The sequence below is a fragment of the Ipomoea nil genome, unplaced genomic scaffold (assembly GCF_001879475.1).
Source record: "Ipomoea nil cultivar Tokyo-kokei standard unplaced genomic scaffold, Asagao_1.1 scaffold1421, whole genome shotgun sequence".
NCBI lineage: Eukaryota > Viridiplantae > Streptophyta > Magnoliopsida > Solanales > Convolvulaceae > Ipomoea > Ipomoea nil.
The window spans coordinates 5451998-5468395 of NW_017617849.1; the positions used below are offsets into that span (position 1 = coordinate 5451998).

General features: G+C 34.7%; 2 protein-coding genes across 2 annotated transcripts; one reads left to right on the forward strand and one right to left on the reverse strand.

Annotated features, from left to right (window-relative positions):
• The first annotated feature begins 1735 nt into the window (after positions 1-1735).
• Positions 1736-4646, forward strand: LOC109188367 (GDSL esterase/lipase At4g26790-like). Its single transcript, XM_019339013.1, has 3 exons — positions 1736-2207; positions 2490-2985; positions 4174-4646. Exons 1-3 carry the CDS (start codon positions 1800-1802, stop codon positions 4362-4364), a joined length of 1095 nt encoding a protein of 364 aa, XP_019194558.1. The 5' UTR covers positions 1736-1799; the 3' UTR covers positions 4365-4646.
• Positions 4647-5156: 510 nt separating this feature from the next.
• On the reverse strand, positions 5157-9981 carry LOC109188366 (protein disulfide isomerase-like 2-3). Its single transcript, XM_019339012.1, has 9 exons — positions 9765-9981; positions 9493-9651; positions 8915-9028; positions 7484-7641; positions 6470-6569; positions 6114-6290; positions 5879-6024; positions 5573-5719; positions 5157-5486 (listed from the first exon to the last, which is right to left on the reverse strand). The coding sequence occupies exons 1-9, from the start codon at positions 9888-9890 to the stop codon at positions 5306-5308; spliced, it is 1308 nt and encodes a 435-aa protein (XP_019194557.1). The 5' UTR covers positions 9891-9981; the 3' UTR covers positions 5157-5305.
• Between the last annotated feature and the right edge of the window lie 6417 nt (positions 9982-16398).

Here is a 16398-nt window from a genome sequence, read left to right on the forward strand (position 1 = left end):
AAATGTATAGTGACAACACGTTGATTTTTATCGATAACATAGATATAGTAGGTGATTCCTTTCAAACTATTGGTAGAATTGCAATTAACACAAAGGCCGACATATTAGAACAATGTTGGATTTTATGTGAATTAGGCATGACGTAGTGGTATGTGAAGGTTTTTTGTTTTTTTTTTTTTAATAAACAAATAAGAATGTGATGTATGTCAAATCTTTTGTATATTATCTAAAATGTAGAGTTTTTCATTTTAAAAATATTTTCGTGCAATTTCTTAATAAATCTAAAGTTTTTTTCAAAAGTTTTGCCCCATTTCATAATTAACAAGAAACGGAGCTTACAATTTAAATTTCAAAAAGAGATAATACACAAAATAATCTTTTAATTATCTTATAATTCTCAATTTGGACTTCAATTACCAATTAATTCAAAATAACCACTTGACCATGCAAAAATTTAACCAATTCAATCCTTAGTAAAATAACAGAGAGGGATCATTTGAGCGGCATAGCTGTGGCCTTGTGGTCATGACTAAAATTTTGCATAGTTAAGGGATTATTTTGTGTAAATTAATAATCAGTAACTAATTTAAGAATTATGACAAGATCAAAGGGATCATTTGAAGTATAAACTCTTTAGAAAACTAAATATTAATCAAAATTATGTAGAACTCATCTTGCATTTTTTTTTAATTATAAATAACTACTCAATTTCCTCTTTTGCATTTTCAACGCTAAGAACTAATATACTCCCTATCCACGTTCTTGAAACCCCACCCCGATCCCTGTCCTTGTTTGCGCCAGAGATAGGAAAAATTTTCGAGTTCTACTACATGTACTCCTAAATTCTACTCACTCACTTTTATTTCATGATATGACAAACAATGATTGAATACTTTGAACATGTGAGTCATTGGAAAAGTGTCTATATCAAGAATTTGTGAGAGGGAGTAGAAGTTGGAAGTAAGAAATGGGAGTCCATATAGTATTTTCCAAAAGTTTCTCATCTTTGTCCCCACAATGATTTTTCAAAGACGAAGTTGGAAGTAAGAAACATGTGTCCATATAGTATTTTCCAAAATTTTCCCATCTCCATCCCTGCAATGATTTTCCGAGACGAAGAATCTCTTTCCTCGATCAACTCCTAGTCAAACTAGTATAATTCTTAATATTTTAAGTAAAAAATTCAACTGTTAAATTTTTAATCTTGAAATACTTAAACTCTTATTGAATTATCAATATCAATCAAAATGTCAAACATAATATTCAAAAAATTATCATGCAAATAATAACACAATACATCCCGTATCTAAATACAATACACACCATCTACAACCTTAAAAAAATAATAACAATAATATATTATTATGACATTAAAAAGTTAGGGAAGGAATAGGATGGGAAGGGATATCCACGTCCCCATCCTCATTTCGGACGAAAAATTAAAAATATTTCTCATCCGCATACTCGTAAGGGTAGGAATCGAGAATCCCAATGGAAGACCAGAAAAAAATAAATAAATAATCAACACATCTTTAAATACTTTTACATTAGTATCTATAATAACGTGAAATCCGTTATCATTTTTCATTTGTAGCTACATATTAATTAGTAATTAGTAATTACACAATTGCATAGGAATTATATCCCACTGGTCAGTGGTGGCATTGAATTATTATTATTATTGTAGTGACAGTGCCCTGGCAATCTGGCATGTATAAATTGAAGTTAAGTCATTTCCTCGGCTTCACTCCCTCTTAACCGCCAGCTGCTTCCTCTGTTGCTTCATCACTTGTTTATTAATGAACAGTCTTGAACTCCGTGGACACGCACTAACAATGGCCGCACTCCACCCCCTCTCCCAACTACTCTTCTTATGCCTCGCTATTATTATTGCCTCTGCCACGGCTGCCAAATTCCCGGCAGTCATAGTGTTCGGCGACTCCTCCGTGGATTCCGGCAACAACAACCAGATCTCCACCCTCCTCAAGAGCAACTTCGAGCCCTACGGCCGCGACTTCATCGGAAAACGCGCCACCGGGAGGTTCAGCAACGGCCGGGTTCCGCCCGACTTGATTTCCGAGGGCCTCGGCCTCCGCCCTTTCGTCCCTGCCTACCTTGATCCTGCCTACAAGATTTCCGACTTCGCTGATGGCGTCTGCTTCGCCTCCGCCGGCACCGGATACGACAATGCCACCTCCGATGTCCTGGTATCCAAATCTGTTGAGCATATAGCTATTAATGTGTAATCCAACTATCAACTTACACTTTTAGCTGAGATAAAACACATGCTTCAATTTGATATCAGAGCTAGACCAAAGGTCATGATTCGACTGGGCGAGCATATAGTGCAATCCAACTATTATGAGACAAACTCAATATTTTTTTTTTTTTTGTTTATATGAAACAAACTCAACATTTTTTTTTATTTATATGAAACAAACTCAACAATTTCTGTTTATATGAGACAAACTCAACCATTTCTGTTACAGAATGTGATACCGCTATGGAAGGAAGTGGAGTACTACAAGGATTACCAGAAGAAGCTGAGAGCCTACGCCGGAGAAAAGAAAGCGAATCACATAATCCAGGAATCTCTGTACGTGGTGAGCATCGGAACAAACGATTTCCTGGAAAATTACTATCTGGGGGGCCGGCGGTCGGCCCAGTACACGGTGGAGCAGTTCCAGGTGTTCTTGATCGGGCAGGCGGAGAAATTCGTGAGGGAGATATACGCGCTGGGTGCCCGGAAAATCTCGCTGGGAGGGCTGCCGCCGATGGGGTGTCTGCCATTGGAGAGAACCACGAATTATTTAGGCGGGCATGGAAACGAATGCAATGAGGAGTACAACGCGGTGGCGCTGCATTTTAACGGGCTGTTGAACGGCCTTGTCAAGAAGCTTAACAAGGAGCTTCCTGGGATTAAAATTCTTTACGCTGATTCTTACTTTATCTTGCTTCAGATCATCAGAAAACCTTCTGCATTTGGTAATTTCTTCTTGCCCTTCTTCTCCTTCCCTTTAGTTACTTATTAATAACAAATAAAAATTTTTAAAATTATATTTTTACAAGATGATGTCCTTAGACAAAAAAATTACGGAGTATAATTTTCTCTAAAAAATTATTTTCAATTTAACACATTAAAACCTTTAAAACTAGATACATTTTAAAAATAGAAAATTTGAAAAAATAAAGAATTAAAATAAATGTTACTTTATTTTTTAAAAAATGTTATTTCCTGGTCTGATTTTGATACAGAGTACTAAATTAAATGACTGCACATTTATGTGCTATATAATTTTGGTTATGGTCAAGGACTGGGTACCTTGTACGAGACCATAATGGGTGGCAGATGACCCCCGGGCTAATCTTCATTTAATTCTCAAGTGTGGTCCATTCCTTTATATATAAAATATAAAATACTCCGTGAAAAGATTAGCCAACATCCACCTCCCAATTCCAAACATCTCTTTATTACAAAAATTATTAAAGTATTGTTTAGCATATATTATATAAACTAAAAATGTATAGTTTAATTGTCACTTTAAACTTTTAGTTGAACATATCATTCAATTTGATATGATATTAGAGTCCGATTCATGCAAGAGAAGTCATATAACTCTCAACTTATATCTTTAGTTGAGACGAAACACATTCTTCAATTAATATAAAAATGTATTAAATTTGAGTTCATTTCATTTAAATATAGTTTTACCAACACTCTTTATAGTTGAGTTGGTCACACCGAGTCTTTCTAGTTGGTTTAATCTTTTTGTGTGGTTTGCGGATTATTGTATCAGGGTAAGGTTTATCCCGTGCAATTTTCCCTCATCACCAAATAATAATAATAATATTCTGTAATAATTTTTGCACATTTGGTTTTAAGTTTTAAAATTAAAATTGCGATAATAATGGAAAGAGTCAAAGTTAATAATGTATTCATCCATAAATTCATAGACAATAATTAATGTGCATCTGGTGGCTGTAGAGATTTGTTAAGTACAGTGGATTAATTGGTGTTCCAGAATATATGAAACACTATCAATTTTGTTAGGTGCACTTAACACAGTTCACTTGTTATTAATATGTTGAAAAATGTAAGTTGATGGATCTGAGGTTATTAGTAGATGGGAGTTGGATTTGTATTAATTGTTTTAGTTGATTATGTAAATGTAGGGTTTGATGTGGCATCATTAGCTTGTTGCGGGACAGGGATGTTTGAGATGAGTTACTTGTGTGACAAGATGAACCCGTTTACGTGCACGGATGCAAATAAGTATGTATTCTGGGATTCCTTCCATCTCACCGAGAAAACCAACCGGATAATTGTTGATTACTTGATCAAATATCTCATCCATCAGTTTTAGTGGACTGCATGTGCATGTGCCAGGATACTATCCACCAGTTGCTTTGATTACAACAAGCTTAAATTTGCGTACCATATTATATTGGTCTTAGCCGTACGGGGAATACACTGAATGTCAGGAGTTAAATCTGTATTAGGACTATGTTGTATATGTTTTCAATTAGTATTGTTTTTGTTTTTTGGTACTCGTTTTACAAAAGACTTGTACTTGAGTGCAATATGCCTATTATTTTCTTAGTTCATGGATGTGTTTCCTCGTATATATAATACAAGTTTTGATTGATGGATGGATGCAAAATATTTGATAATATAAATAACATTTGAACATGTTAATTAATGCATGTCCAAGCAAAGCTAGTAATAGATTGCATATACAGGTTATGTAATATATAGCACGTTGAAGAGTTTGTGGTGGCAACTGGCAAGTTGATATTTGTTACACCTAACCACTAATAATCGACGAATAGATTTGCGCCTCCATTTTTGTTCACTAAATAAATAGCCGTCGGGATATATGAAACCTTAATTGGGAAGGGGTACGTGGTTGGACTATCCCCGGTCAAGCACCTGTCGCGGAAGCTACAAGTCCTTTTCATTATTATTTTCTCTTTTGAAATTTGGTATTCTTCTAATCTTCTTTCTTAAATCTGTAATTAATTATACAGAACCGCACTCTGTTTCCTCCAACCACCTACCTGCGTGGCGCATTTGCTGCCATTATACACACACTTTATTAATTAATCGTAACTAACTTAAAAGAGAATAGCATACCACAATGCTACTTGCAACGTGATTCCACATGGTACGAGTATCATTGCATTAAATATGTTTAAAACTTGATTAAGTACAAGATATTAACACATTATCTAACCTGTTAAATCCTCAAAAATTTAAAGTAGAGAGTACCATTCTTTATAATGTTGAAAGAGGAAGTATTGAAGTTTAAGATTCATCCTTGTTAACTGTATCATCTCCCATAAGTTCTTCAAGGGAAAACTCATCCTCTTCCATGATTTCCCCATCTTTACCGTCCCAAGGTTCGGTCTTTACAATTGTAGGGGTGCCAGTTAAAGGCAAATTTCTTCCCCTACCCCCTAATTCTCCAATTTCTCTCACGAACTCTCTGCATATATGAAAATGGTCATGGATCACATTTCAAATCGCAATATCACATCAAGAGCAAAGAAATTAGCTTGGACAAGCACTTACTTAATATGGTCGTGTTGAAATGAACTCTTAAGGGGTGCATATACTTGGTTTTTAACACTTAGGACTACTAGCGCAGGATAGCCATAGCCACCAACACCAACATGCTTCTCGAGATCTGGTTGCTTACCGGCAGCAGCCCAAACATAGCTGTAATTATCATTAAGACTGGTTAAGCTTGACAGCCATGTCAATTTATGAATGAATTTTGTGTCTACTTGCATTGCATTAGTTACGGAGTACTTATTAGCTTAAGCCTTCCAGAAAATAATAAATCAATCAAAATAATTTGCACATTATTGCACTTACCTGTAGGGCTTCGTTTTGAACTTCTCAGCAACAGATAACAATGTCTCAAGGTATTTGTTCCTTCCCTCTGCCTTGGAGTCCAAAATGTCAGGGAGAAATGCCACAAAGCAAAGAGCAGCAGAGCTACATTTTTCTTCCATAACATCCTATATGAAGACATTGAGAAATGTGTTGAATAATGGTATGAATGGACAAAATTACCCATGAAAGAACTCTAGGAGTAAAGCAGGAATACCGGTCCAGTCAATTCAGTTACTTCAGGAGGAGAAACATTTATCTCCAGCTGCTCTAGTGCATATGATTCAATTGCAGAGGCAGTCCTTGCACCATTATAAGGTACAGGATGGTCCTTGTCAGCACCAAATACCAAAATTGTAGGGAACCCTTGGACACTGAACCTGCTCATCAGAGACTGGAAACTAAACCCATCAGATCTCAATCCATTTGAAAAATCAATAACCGACACAAGATTCATGAAAATTAACTTCCCATTTTTTCTTCGGCCTCAGGCAATTATAATATTTGCAAACGAATAAAATATGCACTCTGATATGCATAATGCCGTCTTAGAATGTGCAGTTTACAACTCACCTTCTCTGCATCACAGTCTACATGGCCCAAATTCACCTTCCCCTTGAGGTTCTTTGAAGCTTTCTTCCACTCAGGAGCAAGCTTCTTGCAGTGGCCACACCTTTGCAGAACAAAATAGTAATCAAAATACTATATGTAGACCATGTGGTCATATGAGCCAAACACATTGCCTAAAAACAACTGAAATAGTCTAGGAAATGCGCTCTTGACATTCACATGTAGACACAAAAAAAATTGTGCAGAATAGGATCCTTATTCATGAAGGAGCATATCATTGTATACTTCTTCATCTGTCCATTTCTGACTAAATTACTCCTGTGGTCACCGAAATTTCACTTAATCTGCACCTTGATCCTTAACTTTCAAATTTTCCTGTCCAATCCCCTAACTGTGAGTTTATGATCAACAGGTACCTCACTAATGGCATAAGGGTATTTCATTTTTGTGAATGCCAACTAATAAAATGCAATTAAGGTGCAGTATACAGTCAAAGATGTAACTTATGTCTGTTTATGAAGGAAAAAATTCATGCTAGGAGAATATGAAGGAGGCCACTGAGAAGAAGAGAGATTAAACAAGATAAGGCAATAAGAGGGGCAGAGATAATTCCTTCCATTTTTAAATAAGCAGATAAATGTTAGCCCTATAATAGTATAATTAAGTTGGAGCAGTCAATTATTAATCTAATTAATCTTGCCTTGCCTAAGAATACTATCATTCAATTTTTGACATTGCAGGCTTGACCTGAAAGGAAACTTCACTCCCATTTAAAGTCCGTCAGGCAATGAACATGCCAAGGTTCATTGGTCCAAGGAGGTGGCTCAGTGACCCAAGTTCGTGGCCTTCATGTTCAATTTCCAGGGTCAACATCAGTTCAGTAATCCAAGCATTTTGCATTTACAATCAACAAAGTAAGCAAGTAAACAGCAATATAGAAATATGCAGGAGCACAGGAGAAATCAGGTGAAACCGTGAAACATTAAGAGAGTTAAAATTATGAAGTAGGCAACTTACCAAGGTGCAAAGAACTCCACAATCCAGAGGTCTTTGCTTTTAACCACCAAGTCATCAAAATTTCTTGAGTTCAATTCAACTGAAGCACTAGGTTCAGACTTTTGAGAAGACCCTCCGGTTGCTTTTCCATCTAACCGATCCTTCAACAGATTCCTAATCTGTATATGGAAAATTGATCGTAATCATCTTCTTCTGGTTGGAGTTGCAACAGAAACAGAATGTGTACAGATGCCCTAAGACCATTAAGGGCTAAATATAGTCCAGAAACCATTCTAAACCTACAACTTTTCCACAATCAGATATATATTGTGAACTAACTGCAAGCAGTCTAATGTTATATTTTAGGTAGATATGTTGTTTTTATTATTTTTTATTTTTTAAAAATCCTTTATATTCCGATATTCTTATTTATCTATTGACTAGCTAAATCAAGGACAACCAACATTTAATCGATCCCAATTTTACCTATGCTGCTATGCAAAAAAAGTCTAACTCAATAAGTTCAATCATAAATTCCCTGTCTACTCCTAATTGCCAATTCTGGCGTTAACTGAAATTTAGGTAAAAGGAGGGACGTGGGGAACACATAGGCTATGGAGAAAAGGACAATTCAATAATTTGAAAATTGAAATATATACTTCTGACAATTTTAAGACTGACAGTCTCTTCAATAGAGAAAGTCATATTCAGAAAAAAACTTGTATAAGCATTTGCAGTTGTTCTGAAGCTAGTTAGAGCATCTACATCAGTAGATAATGTGGGGAGAATGCAGCATTAATTCACTCAATTCAAATTTATAGCTAATGTGGGGGAGAATAAATTTGGGAAGAATTCATCTGCAAAGTTGAGGATAATGGCAGAAAAGAAGAAGAAGAAAAAAAAAAAAAAAAAAAACATGGGCTGCTGTGCGCGTTTTGCGCACAGCAGCAGCCCACACGGGCGCGCCTGACCCTTCTGTTTTTTTTTGTTTTTTTTTTTTTTTTGATTTTGGTTTTTTTGCTTTTTTTTTCCTCCCCTACCCACATTCTCCCTCCTAATCACTCTTACATTATCCCCCAATTCTCCCCAACCATTGTGGATGCTCTTAGTAGGCATAAAACTGAAGCAACCTTATACTCCGTATATTGCAAGTTAAATATTTCAAGATATCAGAAAAAAACAATACAAAATGAATAGAAAGTTATAGCTAAAGCAGTATCATGAAATGGGAAAAAATTTAAACAATCTATTGCGGTTGCAAACAAAAATAAAAGAAAAATGTACATCAAGGATCTTTGTGTGAAACCTATATAGCCATTCAAATTGTTTTTCAAGCACACTAGATTTTAGCTTGTTCAATTACAATGCTCATCACTTAAAAGTGGAGTGAACAGAGAGAAAACCATTGTTCTGAATTAATATTTCTAACTTATTACATAAAACAGTAATTACCTGTGCCTTTACGAAGTCAACCATGGATTTAGCCTCCCTTGCGCCTTGATAATCCACAGGCTGCTTTCCAGGTACAAAAACCTTAATGGTAGGAAAGCCTTTAATGCCATATTCCTAGAAGACAAGAATGTCAAATTAGCATCAATCAAATATATCCATCTTTGAAATATCATTTCAGCACATCATAGCTCTACATACACTCAAGAGATTGGCATTACTGCTGAAGCAATTGCATGAAACTACTACCGGTCCTATCAGATCAAATTTAATAATATCCCATGGTCCAAATATTATCTATAACATTAATTACTAAACTCACTACATACCTACAAGTTGTGTAACCGTTAAAAGAGATTTTATACAATTCCAAATATATGTGCAATTGTGCTGGTGTACGGATATGTATCTCTGTCACCCTCACTCTTTTCGAACTAGTACTTCGTAATACTTGTCGTTACTTATTTCAGCTCAATCCTACAAAAGCATTGCCCTAGTCTGTGCTCATCAATTCGGATAGGATTTTCAACGATACAGAGAAATTGGAAGTAAATATAGTAGAGGGAATTGGGAAAGGTTACCTGAGCAAGGGAGCTGTGAGCATCGGCATCTAGTGCTGCGACGGTAGCGACGCCTTTCAAGACAGAAGCGACCTTCTCATACGTGGGTGTTAACGCCTTACAGTGGCCACACCACGGGGCAAAGAACTCTACCAACACTACGCCATTGGAATTCAGAACCTGAAGACAGTATCAATAGAATGGAGAACATCAATTTCTAGCAAATTGCATTGATAAAATGCGATGAAAATCGGAACAGATCTACAGAAATGAAATTGAACAAAAATAGAGACCTTAGACTTAAAATTAGAAGGATTTAACTGAAGAACGGGAGTGGAGGGGCCATATAGAGCATTAACAGTTGTGATCAGTGTAACTAACAACAGTGGCAATGGTAGAAACCTCGCCGATCGTTCCATTCGATCTCTTCCTAATTCCTTCGCTGTTTGTTTCGTTTGGGAGAGTGATGGCGGATGACTGCAGAATAGTAGAATACCCAGCTGCACCGGGAGTCGCGGAGCAAAATAAAAATGAATTAAAATAAAAAAAATGACGATGCTCTGAACGGAGCTGCTGCGTCAGAGACTGCGTGTAGCAGCCAATTACTAGCCTCCACGTCAATCAAGTGACCTATGGCTTCCCCAAACAGTCTCCTTATTGGCGCTTGCTCCTCTAATATGATTAAAATCTAAAAATCCATTCGGTGATCTGCGTAATTGTGTCGTTTATTATTATTATTTTTTATATTCAATAAAGTTATATTTATTTTTTTCATTGTATACCATTATTAAAATATTAAATAGTTTTATTAAGTGTATGATTCATGTTGATTTTACGACTTAAAGACAATCCATGGCAGTTCACTATAACCACTCGGTTTAAACAAGGAATGATATGATAGAATATAAAATGTAGGTTATTGCCATTAAATATAAAGAAAATCGATCCCTCAATCCTCCGCGATATTTATAAATCTACATCACTCATAAATTTTACTAATTATTATACATGAATTTAAGATAGTAGCAAGCATCATTTAAACCTTCATTATTGAGGGATGAACTCAAGAACAACTACATTTACTCCATAACTATATATAGCATCATGTTTTAGCCCTTTCGATTGCCTCAAGCTAATCGAACGAACCGACTATTAGATTGATTGAGTACAACCAGCCAACACTGAGTATGACCATTGAGGCCAGGAGCCCATACCCAATCTCTCAACCCATTATTTAGTCCCCCACTGTATGATCTTCACCATGAATTCGGTGACTAACTGATTTCCCACCCTTAATTAGGGATTTCAAATGATTTAACTTACCTTATGCGTTTCCATCGTTTCATAATCCCATCACGAGTTTTTTCACCTTGCAAAGCCATGAATTAAGACTGATGAGCATATTTGATACCTTAATTTAAATAAGTTTTATTGGTTAATTTTATTATTTATATTTTATATTTCATTATTTTTAGTATATTTTATTATATTAGGATTAGATAAGTTAGTTAATAAATTGTAAGTATAATTAGTCTTAATAGTTAATAAAATAAATAAATGAACTAGGGCCCACTTGTTTAAGTAATCCTAATCACCCATTACTTCCTCTTCTTTTTCCTTGTACGTAAATTTAGTAATTTATATTTTGTTTCTTTTTTGTTTTGTTTACGAACGTCAAGCAGCGGAGCAGAAGGGGAGCGCAGCAAGGCTTTGGACCAGACGACTTTGAGCGATTCATTCGCGAAAGATTTCTGGAGGAAGTTAAACAAAACTTTTTGAAGATGAAATTGAAGAGAAAGATGCGATAAGAGCATAAATTTTAGGGAAGATTGTTGATTTGGAACCCTATAAAAGGAGAGCCATTCTGATGTATTTTGAGTAGATTGTTCCTTCTAAATTCTTAATATTTTAGAATAGTTATTCTATGTCTAGCTAATTTTCTTAATCTGATTCAAGGGATTGAAGTTTGAGTTGTGAATTTAGGGAGGTTCTATTTCAATTAATTTGTTGGATTCATGTACTTCCTGCTCTTTCAGAATAAATTTTACAGGAAGACTGATAGTAAATTAAATTGACAACTTACTTTGTTATTGTTTTCCTATTGCTATCTTATGAGTTTATGATCCGTAATTGTCATAGATGATTAGACTGAGTAGTTTGTATTAATTATTTTGCTTTAATTAGCATATAAAGGCTAGGAAGACTAAGTTGCATATTGTAGCTATCTCAATATGTAATTTAGGCTTAGTTATTTTCCATTTAAGTGTAATGATGTTATTGGGCGAATATGGAACGCTATCGTCCCCAGTTCATTCAATAGCAGTTGTTGGTTCGAATGCTTAGTTTGAATCAATTAAATCAGGGAGATCAAATACTAGTTATGGCTATCCTAATTAGTCTTTGGCTAAGTACTTGATTCTGAATTTTACTTGTAAGAGCCAATGATCTAAGTCACATCTTTAACGTTCATTTTCCCTTGAATCAGAATTCAACATCTCTGAACTCGTTATTAATTATTGTCTATTTTATTTATTCTTCTCAAATCCCCTAATTTTCCCTACTTTGAGTCATTTTATTTTAATTAAAGGAACGAAATTCATTAGTTCTCTTGGGATTCGACCTGGTCTTGCCACTACTACAAATTAGTGGAGTGAGTCGGAATTAAATTTGTAGGGCTTCGACAACCCTGCCAAAGACCACATGTCAAAACCTTACATACTTTCACTAGCTATAAATATGTCATTTTCACCATATTTTTTTTTACCTTTACTATGCTTCCCTCAAGTTTTCACCGTTGCTCCATTTTCTTCGTCCACCCGACTAGTTATGTTGTCTCGTAGCCAAATGTACATCCGACGCTTGTGCCCCCAGTCTGGAATGACTTTGCAAATGGCCCATACATGTTTGTAGCCAAATTTGCGACCATATTTTGTTGTACTCCTCAATAGCACGTCGTGTACAATAATATCCGCATCGCTAGCACCGATAAGGCGCATTCCTTGTAACTTACAATAAATTGCATGAAATTCAAAGCTTTTAGAACGAATAAGACCCCAATGCATCTTTAATCTTTGTTGAGTTCTCCTTGGCCCACCGTTTCGATGATTGTCGTTGTAATATTCTTCGACGCGCTTCCAAAATGTTAGGTCCTTTTGGTCATTGCCAAATTTTTGATATTGTGAGATTGTCATATGAGTGCGTGTCAACATTTTGTCGTCCTCTACTCCAAACTTCTCGACTACCTACTCTTCGAGTTGGGCAGTGGTGGAAATTGAGAATTGTGTGAAGATGCAGGTCGGGAAGAAGAAAAATTGAATTGAGAATTTTGATAACTTGAATCGCCTCTTTCAGTTTCTATTGTGATATGCAAAACAAATTGTGTTGATATGAGATGTAGTGATTGAGAGAATAAATGGTATTTATAGGTTAAAAAATAATAATAATTAGAGCAATTTATTATTATTTTTAAATAATTGGCTGTTGACACCGGCAACGACCGAAAATATGACCGTGTCATTGGCAACAACCAAATGGCATTGAACTGAGAGTGGCCGTCAGCTGGGGGCTACTCTCAATTGTCCAAGCGGACGCGTGTAACACACACGTCTGCTTAGGGACGCCCGTGAGACGCAATTGCATGTCTATCAAGTCATTTTTTAAAAAAACTGCAAAAATCATGTTTTTGCAGGAATAAAACTCAACAAAAAATAGTCTCCATATTTATTAAAAATCAGTCAACAAGTTTTGTACTGTGCTAAAAATTAACAAAGTATCTCTATTGAGGTTACTCTTATGATTTAGTGACCGTTGTTAGCCTTTCAAACGAAAGGTCACAAGTTTGAGTCTCACTTCAGTGGCGGCTCAGTTCAAAGTTAACATATTATGTGGAACAATTATGGATAGAGTGGATTATATAGTAGTTAACTAAAATACGGAGTAAATAAATAAAGTACACGTGGTGTCAAAACATGCAGTCTAATAATAATTGGAAAATTGGAGATACGACATTTCTTTCTACAATTGTTTATCCTGCCATGTAAGGTGGTTAAGTCAATCCCCTTGCTTGTTGCTTCGCCGCCATATAAACCCTTTCGCCGCCTGTAGCTTTGACGCTGCAGATTGGTGTGGAGATTCGTTAGTAGGCAAGTAGTTATCCATACCCAACTCAATTCCAACTACATACTTCATACGCAATTAAGTAACATCATATCGTCATCTGTCGTTGCACAACCGATTACCAAACGCATAGCGAACAAGCCTTAATCCCAATTCCCAATACTGTTTTGTCAGCCACCAAATAAGGTCATTGCCGTATTGGTAGACGAATTGGAAATTGATGCATGAAGTTTTAATTGGAGTTTAAAATATTTTTATTATTTTTAACGATATTTTAATATTTTTTTAGTTACCGGTAAACAATATATTACATATTAACATTTGACAGAACAATATAATATATATATATCTGGTGCAGTGGTTGATATATAGACTATTAAAACCCACTGAAAAAGGCATGCTTAATCTATTAGAATGGGTGCTCGCTAGCTAGACTTGGTTTGGTTCAATGCCAGGCAAAATGAAACTATGTCCGCATATTGCTTGGCCATAAGTTTTATCGAGCCCGGATAATCTTAACCAAATTGATTAAGTTGTTGACTTAATAACCACACGTTACAAGTTTGATTTCTAGCTAGAGTGACCGGACTATTAATCTTTTTAGTTTGAACCATTCACTTATAAATAACCTAAATTGTTTATCTCTTTGTGATCATTTGTTAGTTAGGATCGCATAGAGTTTACGCATTGCACATCTTTAAATAGTGATTCAGAGTTTTCCTCGTCATACAAAAAATAAAGTAATATAAAAATATTTCCTCCCACATGAAGGCCATTTAATTTGAACATAATGTGTGTGTGGTCTCACTAATCAATTTAGTTTTTTTTAATTACGACAAACACATCCTTTAATTACTAGTGTCGATATGATCTTTTTATAAGGAGAATACAACATTACTATAATTATATGTGTTAATTTTATGAACGTAAAAAATTATAACTAATAGCGAAAACATAACTAATTTTATTTTTTTATACATACTTACATAGCAGTGTGCGCCACGTTTCAATACTAAGATGCTAGCTATGCTCAAGCCTCCAACCCTCTACCAAACAGTTATCATAGAAAAAATGGTAAACCAAATATTAAACCTTTACTTAATATTTAATAATTAATATATAGCTAGAAAGAAAGCGTGAGCTGAGGCAAGCAACCAAGTGGTTTTCTTGATGATTAATTGTGGTTTGATATTTAATTTAGTATTAATTAGTTTTAGATTAGATTCAACAGTACAGCTGAACGATGGCTATCGAACATCGCCAACTTCTTGACCTGTCTATAAGGGTAATCTATCTGTACGTAATCATATGGTAGAAATGATTCAATTTATGCATCATATTCTCGTCATTCCATTTGGCACATTAATTAGCTAGATTCTTTAATTTAATATTTTTGGTTACCAAAATGACTATATATTTTATTTTCCTGATGTATTCTTTTTTACACTTTTGATCAGCGAATCTTGTAGCTCATACACTTGCGTGAGCTACGGGCTCATTCTAGTTACCAATTTTGGGGTGTCTCTCCACCCGGCCCGTTTGTATTCGGTCCCTTATTGAAGCTTAATAATATTTCTTTGTTTGGATTTTCAAAAAAAATAAATAAATAAAATACTCAGACGGAATATTGAAATCTAACCCCTTAAATAATGAAGAGTATTAATTACGAGTTGATTTTCTAAAACATAAGAAAAACAATCACCAAAATAATAAGGAAAACGATCTCCGGCCCTAAAATTAGTCCAGGATTGCCCAATTGTACTTCTCATAAATGCGATAACGTGTCCTCTAAATTTCAAACGATACTGAGCTTGGACCGATCAATTGGCATGAGTCTGACCACCCGAACCGAGGCCAAATATTAAACTGCTTATACCTAAGTATCTAACCCATCAAATACAATTGAGTTAATACTCAAAATGGTCACTTGACTACTTCATAATTACCAAATTAATCATCAACTATCAATTTATCCAAAATGATTCCTCATTTATATATAAAATTTTACTTATTTTATTCCTCATTACTTACACTGAAGACTAAATTGAGTTTTTTTTTTTTTTTTTTTTTTTTTTTTTTTTTTTTTTTTTTTTTTTTTTTTGCATAGTAAAGGAATCATTTTGGGTAAATTGGTAGTTAAATAAGTGTTATCTCAATACATTGCTAATTATTTAGAGAGAAATGAAACGTCTCTATAAACAAGGATTTGATATGATTATATATATATATATATCCTCACACGTACGTATGAAATTATTTCTAGTACAACTTGTATCCTTTAGGCTTTATCTAAACTCAATGATATGCATGTGTTTTATTTGTTCTGTATTTTGAGCCAACAAAGGAATTGTTTGTTATACACAAAAACCTAACAAATTTAACAAGTATACAAGTTGTGTACTTAAAATCCAAGTCAGAAGTCACCATTGATGAGATTGGAAGGTTTGTTGAAGTATCATTTTTGTGATACATAATATATATGTATAGTATTAGGAACAAATTGACTTTGCAATATTTGCATTATTAAGATACCAATTCCAAGAAGCAATTTGTTCCTAAATCTTTTGTTTAGATTACATGGAAACTTGACTGCCTATCTACTTTTTTTTTTTTTTTTTTTTTTTTTTTTTAATGTGATGAAGTTAGAAAACTTGCAGTTATTATTTGAGAATATGCACGGGGTATAATAGCTCACTAAGAAGATCTTGTGTCTCAAGCTCAACCAAGAAAATATATTGATAATGACCAGATTTGGTAACATAGTTAGCTTATCAGTCAATTCAATTTTGGCTTATTTGACCATTATTAATT

Excerpts from the sequence above, each read along its gene's own strand:
- LOC109188367 (XM_019339013.1), top strand. The coding sequence starts at position 1,800 with ATGAACAGTCTTGAACTCCGTGGACACGCACTAACAATGGCCGCACTC. Across the intron at positions 2,208-2,489 it reads ATGCCACCTCCGATGTCCTG|AATGTGATACCGCTATGGAA; the intron begins GTATCCAAATCT and ends TTTCTGTTACAG. Across the intron at positions 2,986-4,173 it reads CAGAAAACCTTCTGCATTTG|GGTTTGATGTGGCATCATTA; the intron begins GTAATTTCTTCT and ends ATGTAAATGTAG.
- LOC109188366 (XM_019339012.1), bottom strand. The coding sequence starts at position 9,890 with ATGGAACGATCGGCGAGGTTTCTACCATTGCCACTGTTGTTAGTTACA. Across the intron at positions 6,025-6,113 it reads TAACTGAATTGACTGGACCG|GATGTTATGGAAGAAAAATG; the intron begins GTATTCCTGCTT and ends GTCTTCATATAG. Across the intron at positions 5,487-5,572 it reads TTTCAACACGACCATATTAA|AGAGTTCGTGAGAGAAATTG; the intron begins GTAAGTGCTTGT and ends TCATATATGCAG.